We start from the raw sequence: 14,919 nt of genomic DNA on the forward strand, positions 1-14,919 counted from the left end.
AAAAAAGACAATATTACTTATTTTTTAAGCCCCGGCTAAGGCAAGTAGACACCTGTTCCTTGATACGTTGCTTATGGAAAACGAAATCACTGCTCCTTCTCCTGCAATCTTTCTTCAGTCAATCGAGCAATTAAACATAGGTTTATTTAAATTTGTCTGAGCAGGTGGTAGGTTCTAAATTAGTTACCTGGGCTCAGAATTAAGCAGAGTTGGACTTGGTTAATACTTAGTTGGGAGGCTTAGTTGGGAAGTATTCAGGTAAATACTGAAGTAGAAGAACTGACTGGGAAGTTGAGATAATATCCTAGAAAAAGGCAGTAGCAAACTTTTTCTGTACCGTTGCCAAGAAAACTACATGAGTATGTTAATGAAATCACTAGGAGTTGATTTGGACTCAAGGGAGACTTTACTTATTTAAATTTGGTCACCACTTCTTAGCCATATTAAAAAGTTCTCCCTGACAGATGTACTGATTTTGTTCTGGATAGAAAACCCCCTGAGTTTCTTTCTTTTTCTTTTTCTTTGATTTGTACTTCACTTATTGTTTTAATTATAGAGTTTTTTTCATTTTTGTCTTGACAATTTCTTGCACTAAAAAAGCAATAATAATAATAATAATAAAAAACAACTTACAAAAATCGCTTCCAGAAGGGCTGGTGGCGGAACAAAACTGGGCCTAGGAAATCCGCACCCTCTGAAAGTTAGTCCCAAATATGTACAGCTGAAGTTTGGAAGCAGATCACTCACTTTCAGTGGCATTATTTTTAAAACATAATCAATGTTGATGTCTCAGATTGGCATAACACGACTAATTTAGTTTTTAAGGGTGACGTGGAAAAGGGTGATGGGGCTAAAATTCTGACTCCAACTCTCTGGTGTCACCATAACATGTTCCTGTGGTACCTACAGACCTTTCCCCAAATATAAGTCTTTAAAGTCTCTGTGAGTAGCAACAACCACCCAGCCCTTGCTGACCTTGGAAGATAAGTACGGTCAGGCTTGGTTTTTACATGCATAGGAACCACTTGGGAATACCAGAGCTGTTGGCTTGATTGGGAAGTTGAAAAAGTTCATAGAACAAGGCAAAGTCAAACCACTTCCATACTGTTGTCAAGAAAAGAATATGGACATATCCACGAAGTCATCAGAAGCAGAACTCAAAATCAAGAGAGGCTTTCTCTTTACAAAGAAAAGACACCCACTTGTCAGCTTTGACTGCAAAATGGTTGCCCATTCATGACTTACAAAAAGGGTGGAGACAACCTGTAGATGATAGGTCTACAAGACAGATTTTGCCATATTCATCAAGGCTTCATATTCTTAATGGAATTATTTTGGTAAAGGAGCCAGTTTGGTGTAGTGGTTAAGGCACCAGGCTAGAAACTGGGAAACTCTGAGTTCTACTTTTGCCTTAGGCATGAGGCTAGTTGGGTGACCTTGGGCCAGTGTAATGGACTACAGTAATGCAGCTGGTTCTCAGGAAGGAGGGAGCACCTTCCAAGGAGGAGGGCAAGACAAGAGACATCACAGCCTGGAGCTGGACGGTGGAAAGAGGAAGAGATTCAGAATAGCCATGCCCTAGAATCTCCCAGGTTATATCCTTTAGGTTAGAGTAGTACAGGTTTAGTCTGGCAAGATTCTGTCTATACTGTGTAAGCAAATAAAGAACTGAACTTTGGCTGGATTGCTTCTTGTCATTCTTGGGCTAGGCCTGACAGCAAGTCACTCAGTCTTAGGAAGGAGGCAATGGCAAGCCACTTCTGAAAAACCTTGCCAAGAAAATTGCAGGGACTTGTCCAGGCAGTCACCAGGAGTCAAGACTAACTTGAAGGCAAGAAAGGAAGGGAGGGAGGGAAGGAGGGAGGGAGGGAGACTCTTTGTTTCTATTCCATTTTAGTGGATGAAGTTCCTGCAACAACATTAGATGACCAGACATTTTTCCAGCCACAATTCCATTATCCTTCCGACAAATATCTTACTGGAACAATTTACCTCTTCTCTAGCCTAATATAGATCTCCTAGTCCAATACCATTCTTCTGGGCTGCTTATCTTGCCAGAAGCTCCTGAACTGTTACTGATAAGGTTACCTAAGGAACCGTCTCATCCCTATCATATCAACTCATCCCACCCGGTCATGCAGAGAGGGCATGCTATGGACCCCATCTGTAAGAGAACTCCATCTGGTGGGGGTCCAGGAGGTGGGGCTTCTTGGCAACAGTCCCTGCCCTTTGGAATATCCTTCCCCAGGAAGTGAGATTGGCTCCCTCCCTCCTGGAATTTAGGAAACCTGGTTCTGTCATCATGCCTGGGGCGGGAGGGAGAGTAGTCATTCCTGGGGATGGCTAGTCTCTTAGAAGGACCCCACTTTGCTTGCGAATCATAGAGAACTTTTAGCCATTGGGTTCTTATTATATATTTTTTATTATATATTATAGCATTTTATAGTTTTATATTTCTCTTATTTATGTTTTATTGTAAACCACACAGAGTCCCTTTTGGGAGATGGGTGGTGATAAATTTGATAGATAAATAAATAAATAAATAAATAAATAAATAAATAAATAAATAAATAAATAAATAAATAAATAAGGCTGGCATTTGATGACTGTTCTAAATCTTGTAGTTGCCCCAATTTTGGCCTCTCAGAGTGCTTTGATGAGTCCTGAGAAATTGATTGATATTGGTTTTTCCCAAAGTTAATCCATTTATCATTTGCCAAACATTAAGCTAACTGAAGAAGTCTTAGGCCCTCACATTCCATTTGATTATAGTTTCCTTTGTAATTTATACTTACATGTCAGCCATCCTTCCTTTTAGTCATAACTAACACATACTTTGTAAATTAACCTTGTCATAATTATCATATTCCACATTAATATTTAGCTTCCACCCTCTCCCCCTTTGTAGGCTTATGGAAAGGGTAATCCCTTTAGCTTTCCAGCTGATTAATCAAGCAACTGCAGTAGTAATATATTTAAATTTTAAAGTCCTCACATATGGCACCAGATGACTCGTTTCTCACTTCCTAGAATAAACTGTTGACATTTATGCTGTCCTTAAATGTGCCTTGCAATGCAATTTCTCAGATGTTTTCTTTCCCTATGAAAAAGGCTTTGCTTTTTCTACATTATTCTCAGGGCACTTGATAGATGCTTTTGAATTTCCCTTGGTGACGTTTTGGAGCTAACCTGATTGTTGGAAAGGTCAAAGACAGTTAATGTTGACATTGTTTTATCTTATGTATCACTCCGAAGCTGCTGTAGTTATTCACTTTTCTCAATCTGAAAAAGCCCAGTGGCTAGAGCTTCCTCATTATAACTTTCTTTGAGCTTTAATAAGAATGTGGGAAGACAGGGAAGCTGCAGATGACCAAACAGATGATTGTACAATGAAAGATAGGGTTTTTACAGATATCTCCTGGCCACCTTCTGGGAGAGCTAGTGCTGGCAAAGTCAGAAGCAATCAGATAAACTTATTATGATAAAAAGATGGTAATTCCTTCTAAACTGAAAGGTCTTGAGTCATTGTACCATGCAGGTAGGAGAAAGAGGTGCAATAATTAAACCTTGAATTGAATATCAACAGGGCTTGCGTTTAATACCTGCAGCTGCCAGAATTCTTTCTTTATGGCTTCCCTAGTTGTTGTGATAAAGTTACTTATCAGAGATCTGCATCCTTGAATCACTACCTATCAGTCACTAAAAGCATGACATCCTGCAATTAAATGTGCAAGAATTCTACATACCACCTTTGAAAACTTCACTGAAATTCTCTTCTCCTTTGAAATAAATTTTGAAAGCAAATTCTCTTTCACCAGAATGAGTAAGAAGTGGTAAGAAACAGTTTAGGATCATTTGTTTCTGCTCAGCAATAGCTGAAATGGACCTTAGGGGTTCTAGGACTAGATTTTGGTATGGAAGTATTGTAAGATGCATCTAATCCTAGTCATTTCTAGTTCTAGAAAACAGCTGCCTTGACTAAGGATTTTAAAATCCTAAATATAAACTCTGCATGCCTTGGTATATTATATCTGAGCTGCAAATAGCCACACAGATTTAGATTTAGAGTTTGCCACACAATGAGAAGACAGGACACCCTGGAGAAGATGCTGATGCTAGGAAGAGTGGAGGGCAAATGGAAGAGGGGCCAACCAAGGGCAAGGTGGATGGATGATATTCTAGAGGTGACGGACTCGTCCCTGGGGGAGCTGGGGGTGTTGACGACCGACAGGAAGCTCTGGCGTGGGCTGGTCCATGAAGTCACGAAGAGTCGGAAGCGACTGAATGAATAAACAACAACATCCCTAATATCAGGAATTATCCTGATATTTATCACCCAGATAGTATATGCCTATGCATGCCTGAAGGCCACCATCTTAGCTGAAACATAATGTTCCCCATGGTCAGCATGGAAAATTAGTCTGACACATCTCAGCAGCACCAGGTTGGGAAACACGAAAGCAATCTGATATTCTATTTTTCCCAATAGTGAGAATCGTTTTAATTTTTCATGGAAATATAATTTTATGTTACCCTATTGTTTTAAAAAGTTTTGGAGGAGCCAACAGGGTGGCACAGAATACTGATTCATAACTTATGTGATAGCCAGAAGCTGAAGCTTCATGCAGAATGTGAATTCTAATTGCCGATTGCTAGAATTATTCATTTTTTCCCATGCATTTTTCAAGGGGCACTGGAGGGAAAACTATGAAGGGGACAGTGTAAGACTAAAAACTAGATTTGGCTGGGGGTAATAACTTTGAGATAGGTAAGGAGTTGCACATGTTAACTGTTTTTAACTTGCAAGACATAGCAATAATGGATGTATTGCAGCAGAAAAGATAAATAAGTACTTAATTTGCACTGAAGGAACTTTATTTCTGGTCTAGGAACTATAGTCTATCTGTATTCTAGGAGCTATAATCTGTAGCCTAGGAACTATACTGAACTAAAGGATCGAGGTACTACAGTATATAAAGAAACTTTATGTTAATTTGAAAAACAAAAGTTTCTTGGTATGCTTAACCAGTTCATTCTAGAAAATGTTTCCAAGTCTTTCCCAACGCTTTTCCTTCTTCTGATAGCAGAAACTGCCACTGATGAAAAGACACTTCTTTTAACAAAATGATTCTTCCATCCATCGGAGGAAAGAAGCCTTAGGGCTCAGCCCTTTGTTTCCAGCACAGTCCATTATGTTTAAGATCACCCTGCGCATGATTGTTGGGGTACAATACATCATCAAAGGCCATAGGATGAGCTTGGCTTGGAAAGGAAAAAAAAAGTATTTCCAAATGTGTGGTTTTGTAATAGCTATCATATTTTCTCCACAATTCCAGGAGCAATCCTATTTTTGGAGCAAAGTGAAGGATGCAAAATAATGGGCTAAAAAGATAAATGCATTTATAACTGCTGTAAAGAAGATCAGAAGCCCCTCCCTCCCTCCCTGTCTTTCTCTTTCGTTTCTTTTCTATTTACGTATCACTTTTCTTTTACTTTACTTTCTTTTTTCTTCAAATCTGAATGGTTTTTCCTCTGTAAAAAGACTTCTTTAATAAAAATTAATTAAAAAATGGAAAAAAGAGAAAAGCTGTGCTCCTCCACGGCTAATGATGACTCTTAAATAAATAAATCAGAACATTTCTCTTGGCCTTTGAAAAATTCATTAAAAAACCCCAGTAGTTTCCTCTAAAATCATTTGACCAAACATTTGCTATCTGTGCATACCTCTTGGCTGAGAAACAGTGACCCACCTTCAGTCATCCAGTTTATTTCATACTGGCACGGATCAAAATACGTTGGATTCCCAAACAAAGAGACTCATAGAATCAGGAATATCAAGGGTCTATTAAGGCTATAGAGTTCAAGCTTCTGCTCAGTGCAGGAATCCAAGTACAAGTGCAGGTAGTCCTCGCTTAGCAACTGCCTTGTTTAGTGACCGTTTGCAGTTACGACAGTGATAAAAACAAACTTTGCAACCAATCCTCGCGTTTATGACCTTTGCAGGTCTGTAAAGCAAAGGAAAGCTGAAGTAAGATCATAAGCACAGTTGGGGTTTCACTTAGTGACCACTTTGCTTAATGACCAAGTTGCTGGTCCTAATTGTGGTCACTAAACGAGGACTACCTGTATCATGAACGGATGGCTCAGCTTGAACATATCCATGTAAGGGGAATCCACAGTCTATTTGGCTCATTGGTTCCACTCTTATACTGCTTTTTTTCCCTAAAGTTCAACTGATATACACTCTGTGTGTGTGTGTGTATGTGTGTGTATACACACATACACACATGCACACTGTATATATACACATACACAGAAAACATGAATATATACAATGTGTGTATATATATATATATATATATATATTCGTGTTTTCTGTTCTTTTATTTTTTTTCTTTTTCACATTTACTTTATGGTATTATTTTTTCTTTCTTCTAATGTATTTCTTACAAAAGAATGTAACATCTGTTAATAAAAACTATTTTTTAAAAAAAGGGAATCTGCCTTCCTCTAACTTAAAAATCTGTTATTCTGTGTTCTGCCTTCTGGTTTGATGGAGCGTAAGTCTTGACCCTCTTCCAACTGACACTCCTTTTTGACTGCTATCAGTTGAAATGCTGTCAATTCTCCTCTCCGCCTTCTCTTCCCAGGATTAAACATTGCCAAAGTCATAGTTTTCAATCCTCTAATCATCCTCATGGCTTTTCTATGGACCTGTCCCAGTTTGTCCAAATTCTCCTGAAAGTGAAGTGCTAGTTGACTTCTGTTTTCCTCTTTTATTTGAGAATGCTGAGAATAATATAATACAGAATATTGGTTCTTTTGCCTTCAAGCTAGTAGATGCAAGTGGGATGGGAAGTCTGCAGATAGGAACTGTTGTTTATTCGTTCAGTCGCTTCCGACTCTTCATGATTTCATGGACCAGCCCACGCCAGAGCTTCCTGTCAGTCGTCAACACCCCCAGCTCCCCTGGGGATGAGTCCGTCACCTCTAGAATATCATCCATCCATCTTGCCCTTGGTCGGCCCCTCTTCCTTTTGCCCTCCACTCTCCCTAGCATCAGCATCTTCTCCAGGGTGTCCTGTCTTCTCATTATGTGGCCAAAGTATTTCAGTTTTGCCTTTAATATCGTTCCCTCAAGTGAGCAGTCTGGCTTGATTTCCTGGAGGATGGACTGGTTTGATCTTCTTGCAGTCCAAGGCACTCTCAGAATTTTCCTCCAACACCACAGTTCCAAAGCATCTATCTTCCTTGGATAGGAACTGCCACAGTTTAAAATAATTGATTGGAGCTACTGGAGAGTGGGAGGGAACCAACTTGGGGTTCTTGTCAAAGGAAAAAAAGGTGACTTTTTCTCAGTATGATTAGGGAAACAGTATGAGTGCAGTAGAATTCAGCAACTGCTCTCTCAGCATCAAATGCTTTGGCCCTGTCTAATCTTCTCTCCATAATTATTAATTTATATAAAACTACAGAGCCTGGAGAAGATGCTGATGCTAGGGAGAGTGGAAGGCAAAAGGAAGAGGGGCTGACCAAGGGCAAGATGGATGGATGATATTCTAGAGGTGACGGACTCGTCCCTGGGGGAGCTGGGGGTGTTGACGACCGACAGGAAGCTCTGGCGTGGGCTGGTCCATGAAGTCACAAAGAGTCGGAAGGGACTAAACGAATAAACAACAACAACAACAGAGCCTTGTAATCGTGCCCCTTCTGCAATGTTTATGGAGACATTTTGGCAACTGCTTTAGGAATAGTTGATCATAAAACCCACTTCTATCTGTAGAGAAACATTCTCTAAAAAGTATTTATTTATGTAAATGTTGCTAAATTTCTAGTCTTTATTCAGAAGGTCTTTAGAAAGCCTTTGGTCTTTCTTTACTTAGAAAATTCTTCTATAGTCTTTCTGCATACTCCAAAACATTTTGGGAACAAGATCTTCCAAAAGAAATACAGTAATAATGACTTGATTATGAAGAACAAATAAAATGAATTCCAAACTCACAAAACCCCTCAATGGAAGTTTTATAATGATCACAATTTTTTGAGTTCTCCAGAATTCTTCATTAGGTTAATTATTTTGGAGATCTTCCACATTCACCTTTGATTTGACTGGAGGTGAAATCCAGTGGCAAGGCAATAAAAATTGAGTTGGCAACTGAACTCACTCACTAGCTGAGGACGAGTCAGCCAAGGTAACAGTTTATTAGTATGCTAAAGGTAGGACTTTGTTGGCTTCCTTTTAGGTACTTCTTGCTAGGTCTACAGTGCTGAAGAGTTGAACTATGTTCCAGGAGAGGGAGAAGAAAAGAAACAGGGGGCGTCCTTATTTCCCTCCATCCAATCAGTCAGGGATTTTCTTCATGCTTATAATAACAAAATATTGGATATGTAAGTTGAGTCATTACATCTATCTATCTAAATTGAGTAATTAAATCTGTCCATCCATCCATCCATCCATCCATCTATCCATTCATCCATCATCTGCTTTTCTGTTCTGTCATCTCAAAAATCAAGCCACCAACATATCTACAGAACATTAATAAGAATTAAAAAGACCTGCCCAGAGGGAAGATTGATCAAAGGCTGGTGGAATTAATAACTTTGACTCTCTCCTTGTGTTATTCAAAGCTGCTGAAAACAGTTTCTTTTACCTACTGCAGTAGTCACAAAGATTGTGAGTTGGCCTTATTTTCCTCCTTCAAGAAGAGTTCAAAAACAGTAATAAACCAAGAAAATAATCAGGGGGAAAAAACAAAAAGAAGGGAAAATCAGTATACAGAAAACACTGCCTTCCCAGCAGGTGTGTAATCTCTCTAAATGCAATTTCCTTTCACTTTTAGCATAAATCTAACTAAAAATATGTTCCTTTGAATACTTCAGAACCCTAGGAGTGAAGAGTTAAAGCAACTGTTCATGAACAATAACGGTACTGTATATGTAGAATGCAATGTGCATTTATACTCACATTAAAAAAAAAAAACCCTGAACATTTGCCAGTCTAAATGGAAGCAGATGTGGATTACACTTTTTTTTAAAAAAAAAAACCATGCATGAGATGACAAAGGATCTCTTCCAGTATTTGCTAATTTTTAAAAGCTCAGAGTGCCTACAGAGTCACCAGGCTATTTGCAAAAGTCTTCGTCCCTTCTTTATCGTCTTCTGGACTGACTGTGTGATCGAGGGATATCATTTCATCTCATGGCCATTCCAGGAAAAGCCAGGAAAGACGCATCTAATCCGCAAAGATGGCTAAAGCAACAATAAGTGTGCTGTTTTTTTTTTTTAAGATGGAAAGAACTTACAGAGAACTTTATACATTTTTTTTAAAAAAAATGAATGCATCCGCTTGTACATTTAAAGGCAAATGCAGTTATCACCAGCTCCTATGAACGAACATATACATATACATATACATATACATATACATATACATATACATATACATATACATATACATATACTGTGGAGTCCTTGGTGCTCTCTGAGCCTTGTTGTTTTCTTGCAGACGTTTCATTGCCAGACTAGGCAACATCTTCAGTGCAAAGAGGGAATGGGCCTTGCTCTCTGTTTATATACCATGGCTTGCCCTGCTTGTGTTGGGAGGGGTGTTGTTCTCTCCTAGGGAGTTCTTGATTGGGCTGTTGTTTGCTGCTTGGTTGATTGCCTGAGTTGATAGTTCCTTGATTAGGGTGTATTGTGCAGTTTGATGGTTCATCTGGTGTTAATCCTAGTGTTGATTTTTGCATATCTGGGTGTTGATTGCTGGCAAGGGAATGCACTGGTCTTTTGGCTTTTCTATTGTCTCTTTTGAATGGTATGTAAATGTTGTTTACCTCTATGTGTCTGCTGATGGCTGCTTTGTCTGAGTGCCAGGCTTCCAGAAATTCTCTGGCGTTTTTGGATTTGGCTTGGTTTAAGATGGTCACTGTTTCCCAGTTGAAACTGTGGTTGAGTCTGTCCATGTGTTGTGAGATTAAGGAGCTCTCATTGTGTCTTCTGACTGCTAGTTGGTGTTCGTGGATGCGCTCTGCTAGTCTCCTGCCTGTCTGTCCTACATAGTAGCTGTTATAGTCTTTGCATTGTATGTTGTAAATAACTCCTGTTTTTTACAACCACATGGCATCACCATAGCACATAAACCAACTAAAACTCTTCAAAACATATTAAGCAACCCAAAAGACCAATAGCCCAAAAAACAGCCCAATCAAAGAACTCCCAAGGAGAGAACAACACCCCCACCAACACAAGCAGGGCAAGGCATGGTGTATAAGCTGAGAGCAAGGCCCATTCCCTCTTTGCACTGAAGATGTTGCCTAGTCTGGCAATGAAACCAGGCTCACAGAGCACCAATGACTCCACAGTTCAACCCTGAGCTAGAAATATTTGCTTTGATTGATATACATATACCTATACATATATGGGGGTGGGGGTGGGAAAGACAAATGATAGTGGATTTCACTTGTGGCTGGAATTCATCCCACCATAAATTATTCTGAGGTTAAACTGCCAAAATCCACTCCTAGAGGAATTTTTTCATCTTTATCCACTTCCTATAATATTCTCCCAAATACAGAACTGTTGCTAAATCTTACTTGTGATTGATATTTCTCCAAAAACTTTGGAGGAAAGAATACAAATACCCTTTAAAATGTTTTCTGTTTTGCCAATATTCCCAACTGGATCTTATCTCAATTAATTATTTCTGTGCTGCCAAAAATAAGAAAAATGATTTGTGGGAAGGGGAGGAGAGGGGAGGAAGAGGAGGAGGGAAAGGGAAGCGGAGAAGGTAAGGGGAGGAAGAGGGGGAGGAAGGAAGGAAGGAAGGGGAAGGAAGGAAGGGAAAGCGGGAAGGGAGGGGAGGGGAGGGGAGGGAGAGATAGAAGCTAAGAGGAGAAAGAGGGGGAGGGAGTGAGGGAGGGAAGGAAAGGAAAAAGAGAAAGAGAATTATACAACACATACATGAGCAAGAAGACAATATTGGTGATATGTTAGCATGGGTGATACACAAATCGGGGGCTCTTTTCAGTGAATGTGGTGTCACTATTTACATATCTGGTCCCCTAATTGCTGTTTGAAGAAGTATGATCCAATAACAGGTGTCACTGTTGAAGATTCCACTCATCTCCTTTACCTCCAGAAATTTTGACAGAAACAAAGAGCACCAGAATAATGTTGTGCTCATTGTATGTTCCATGCACATCCTTGCAGTCTCCAAGACACTTGTGGCAAACAAGAAGAACTGACTGGCTCTACAGCAGTCTCAGATATGAGGTGTTTCAAGGACAGCTGGGTGAGCCTTGAAAGATCCACCATAAGGACATTTGAATGAGGAAGAGTCTTTATCTCCAGTTCACTGCTAATTGGGGATAAGAACTTCCTCCTTTTTTTCCAGGGATATGAGATTCCTGCTTCAGAGGAGAGAGGCACAGCCTTGGGGGAGGTAAAACTTTAAGAGAGGGAGCAGGTTTCCTTAAACTGCTTTCAGGCCAGGCTGGAAACTAATAAGGCTTGCAAGGTAGCAGTTGCCTTATAGCTTGTTAGAACAGTGACTTTAAAACACCGCCTAAGACTTGACAGCTGATGGAAAGCAATCCAATTTTTATGCTTCTTGCAAAGGGTCCCTAAGATCCAACAAATGCTGACACTGGAATCAATTTATATTTCAGGTGGCATAGGATTCTTGCCTGTTTTTGCTGCAGTAGAAAAACATTGCTAAGCTCTATGGATTACAACGAAATCCCACAGGTTGCTTTAGAAAAAACAGAAAGATACAACCAGCCCTGGCATTCATTTTTCAAAGGCTTGCTGTTGGATGAGGTTTAGGGAAGACTGAAAAGGAGAGCAGAGCAAAATTTAGGGAATAACTAAATTGGGATGCTGGAAATTTTACTCTGTTCTTAATCAGTCATCACATGGAGAGGAATGGGAGAAAAGCTTAAAACATGTGATTTGGGGCCATACTGAAGAACATGGTAGAAATCAAAGCATCTGCACTGGCATAATTAAATCTTAATATTTGTATATTAGTAACGGCCTCCTTTTATGGTGAGTAATGATCTAAACCCATTCGCAGCTATCAACAGGACCCAGTGAATGGGGTCCGGTGAATCCCAACATTTCTATAAATAAACTTGGAAGGTAGCAAGAAGGTTGCAAGGTGGTGGAGAAACTCCAAAGCAGCAAAAATGCCAAGCCTCACGTAATTATGGATGCTGATGGGGGTGGGGGTGAAGAGAAGAAGAAAAGGGAATGGCATAGGCCTTTTCTCAGAATACCCTATCTGGCTAAATAGAAATCTCCATACAGTCAACATTCTGTTGCCGTTCCTATTTGTAAGACAATGTTCTATTATTCTGCACATACCAGTGAGGCCATGGTTGGGCCAAGAGCCCAGCTCACAGGCCCTGCAGGTGTATTCATCAAAGACAAACTCATTCTCTTTGCATCGGGTGCAGGTCCAGCAGCAGCTGACTTCGCCCTTGCGAATAACCTGAGAAGAACACGCAACAAACATATTTTTAAACAATTTTTGTTTTCTAAAATTCATGAGGTGTTGTGTTTTGTGCCATTGTATTACATCCATCTATTTTTACAAAACAGCAGAAGTTGTTAACAATCCCTTCTACGTGAAGGGCTAGAGCTCTTTGCCCATTTTCCAGGTGAGTTTTCAGTTTTTGCCCATCTTGGAGCTGAGTTCTGGATCCCACCGCATCTCAGGATGTCCTGTGCATCATGGCCATTTCCAATCATGGGCATTTTAGATCTACAGGTCAGTTCCTACCTTGGTGTTGGGGGAGAGAATGAACGTTCTGCTGAACATCAAGTTGTATGGTTGACTCTACTGTTTTAATTATATAACCACTTCCATGTATATGTTGGTCACAAGATTAAGACACTAGCTCTGAAAAGTTGGCAGCTTAGCCCGGAAAAGTGTTAGGGCTGTCCTCACTAACTTTGGAGCAGAGTCTGCCAGGAACCATGGGAAAGTGTGTGTGTGTGTGTGTGTGTTTGTCAGAGAGAGAGAGAGAGAGAGAGAGAGAGAGAATATGTGTATTTATGTATGTATTTATGTATGTACAGTAAGCCTCTCTTTTTCTCTCTCTCTTGCTGTTACAGGCTGGGCCATGGATCAGCAGCTCCAAACCACATTTATTTACCTTAATCTCTGCTTTCTCACAAGGTTCACTGCATACAGATCTGATGACAGAACTTTTCTTTGACCAAATTTCATCATCGTCCATCTTCAGTTCACCATTGTCCCAACTTCCGACATTGATGTAATCGTAATGACCCTTCCCCATTTTCTTAAAATTCATGATCTCATACCTTTCAAATGAAAAAGAGAAATCGCTCTGTTGAGCCTAAACTCAGAGCTGAGGACAGGGTCACCGTGAGAAAAGAGGTGCAAAACAAGGCAACAGGTAACCATGAGCATTTTTTCATTGGGCTGTTCAATTCACACCTAACGTTAATCTCGGTGATTTCAGTTCAATCCAAATTCAACCCAGAGTGTGAATACAAGTTACGTGCCGTATCTTCAGTCATAATCAACATGTACAAATGCCTGGGGAGATGGACTGGCAGAAATTCCAACAGAACAATGGGCGCCCAGCAGAGGTTTGAACTGTAGCTCCCATCATCTCTGTTCATTGGTCGTAGGGCATCTGTAGGTTAGAGAAGGCTTTCTTGTACCATAATGGTACAAAGGACTAGAATGTATCCCCTGATACTCTTTGGAGTTGCCAGGGTATAAGCTAGGTGCTGTTGACTTCAGGTAGGCTAATGTGTGACCTTCAGCTCCCCTAGTCCCCAGCAAGAAATTACAGGTAGTCCTCAACTTACAACCGTTCATTTAGTGACTGTTCAAAGTTACAATGGCACTGAAAAAGTTACTTGTGACCGGTCCTTGCACTTACAACTGTCGCAGCGTCCCCATGGTCACGTGATCAAAATTCAGGTGATTGGGAACTGGCATGTATTTATGATGGTTGCAGCATCCTGGGGTCACATGATCGCCATGTGTGACCTTCCCAGCTGGCTTCTGACAAGCAAAATCAATGGGGAACCGTGTGATTCGCTTAACAGCTGCAGCAAAAAATGTCGTAAAATTGGATGCGGTCATGTGATGCCTCACTTAACTACTGTACCACTTAATGATGAATTTTCTGGCCCCTACTGTGGTCGTAAGTCGAGGACTACCTGTATGGAAGTTTAAATCAAGTCCATATAGAAGGCACCAAGTTGGACAGGGCTGCCCATACTAATCTTGGAAGTTCTTGACCTTATGCAGATATCCTGGACATTCTGGATCATATATGGTTGAGATGGGAGTTCAGCTCTATCTTTAGGCAGAATGAGAAGCAACAGTATTTATTCTACTGCAGTTCCTCTTGAGTAACTGCCCCTTGTTTGAGGACAGACTGTGTATGTCACACAGCCTGCCCTATGTTAGCTTGTCTTAAATGCAGCTGGGATGCTACTGTGTCTCTAGTGTTGAAGTAAGATTCTAGCAGTGCTTTGGAGAACAGTAGATGTGTTCCTACAGTCCCTGTCTGCAAATGCAATGGATATGATATAATGTCCCAGGCCTTTGTTAGTGAATGATGCCAGCGATTGGTAAACCATGGCCCTATCAACAGGCATGAAAACCACCAAATTATCTGGAATAGTCATTCATTCCAATTATAATCATCTTTTCCCACTATCCACGGTTGCACTGCGATCCAAAGAAAACACATGTTTAGTGTAAGGAATTGCAGCCACTATAAAGCCTATAATCTCTGAAGCCACTTTTGCCTTTGACTTTGAAATGCTGCATAGCTTTAGATTTACCTGTCCATCCAGCTCAGGCATAGCAACAGCAAGACAGCATATTGCTAGGGTTGAGTTCTGCTCTGATCCAAGCAGCCTGACTACCTT

General features: G+C 40.3%; 1 protein-coding gene across 1 annotated transcript in view; it reads right to left on the reverse strand.

The window, feature by feature from the left end:
* GRM5 (glutamate metabotropic receptor 5) overlaps positions 1-14,919 on the reverse strand; it is a gene marked incomplete at its 5' end in the record, with an annotated part of 241,551 nt that overhangs the window by 32,157 nt on the left and 194,475 nt on the right. The window contains 2 exons of the mRNA XM_063305907.1: positions 12,364-12,490; positions 13,158-13,326. Coding sequence (XP_063161977.1) covers positions 12,364-12,490; positions 13,158-13,326 — 296 coding nt within the window. The remainder of the gene's footprint in view (positions 1-12,363; positions 12,491-13,157; positions 13,327-14,919) is intronic.

This window comes from Candoia aspera, chromosome 5 (assembly GCF_035149785.1).
Source record: "Candoia aspera isolate rCanAsp1 chromosome 5, rCanAsp1.hap2, whole genome shotgun sequence".
Lineage (NCBI taxonomy): Eukaryota > Metazoa > Chordata > Lepidosauria > Squamata > Boidae > Candoia > Candoia aspera.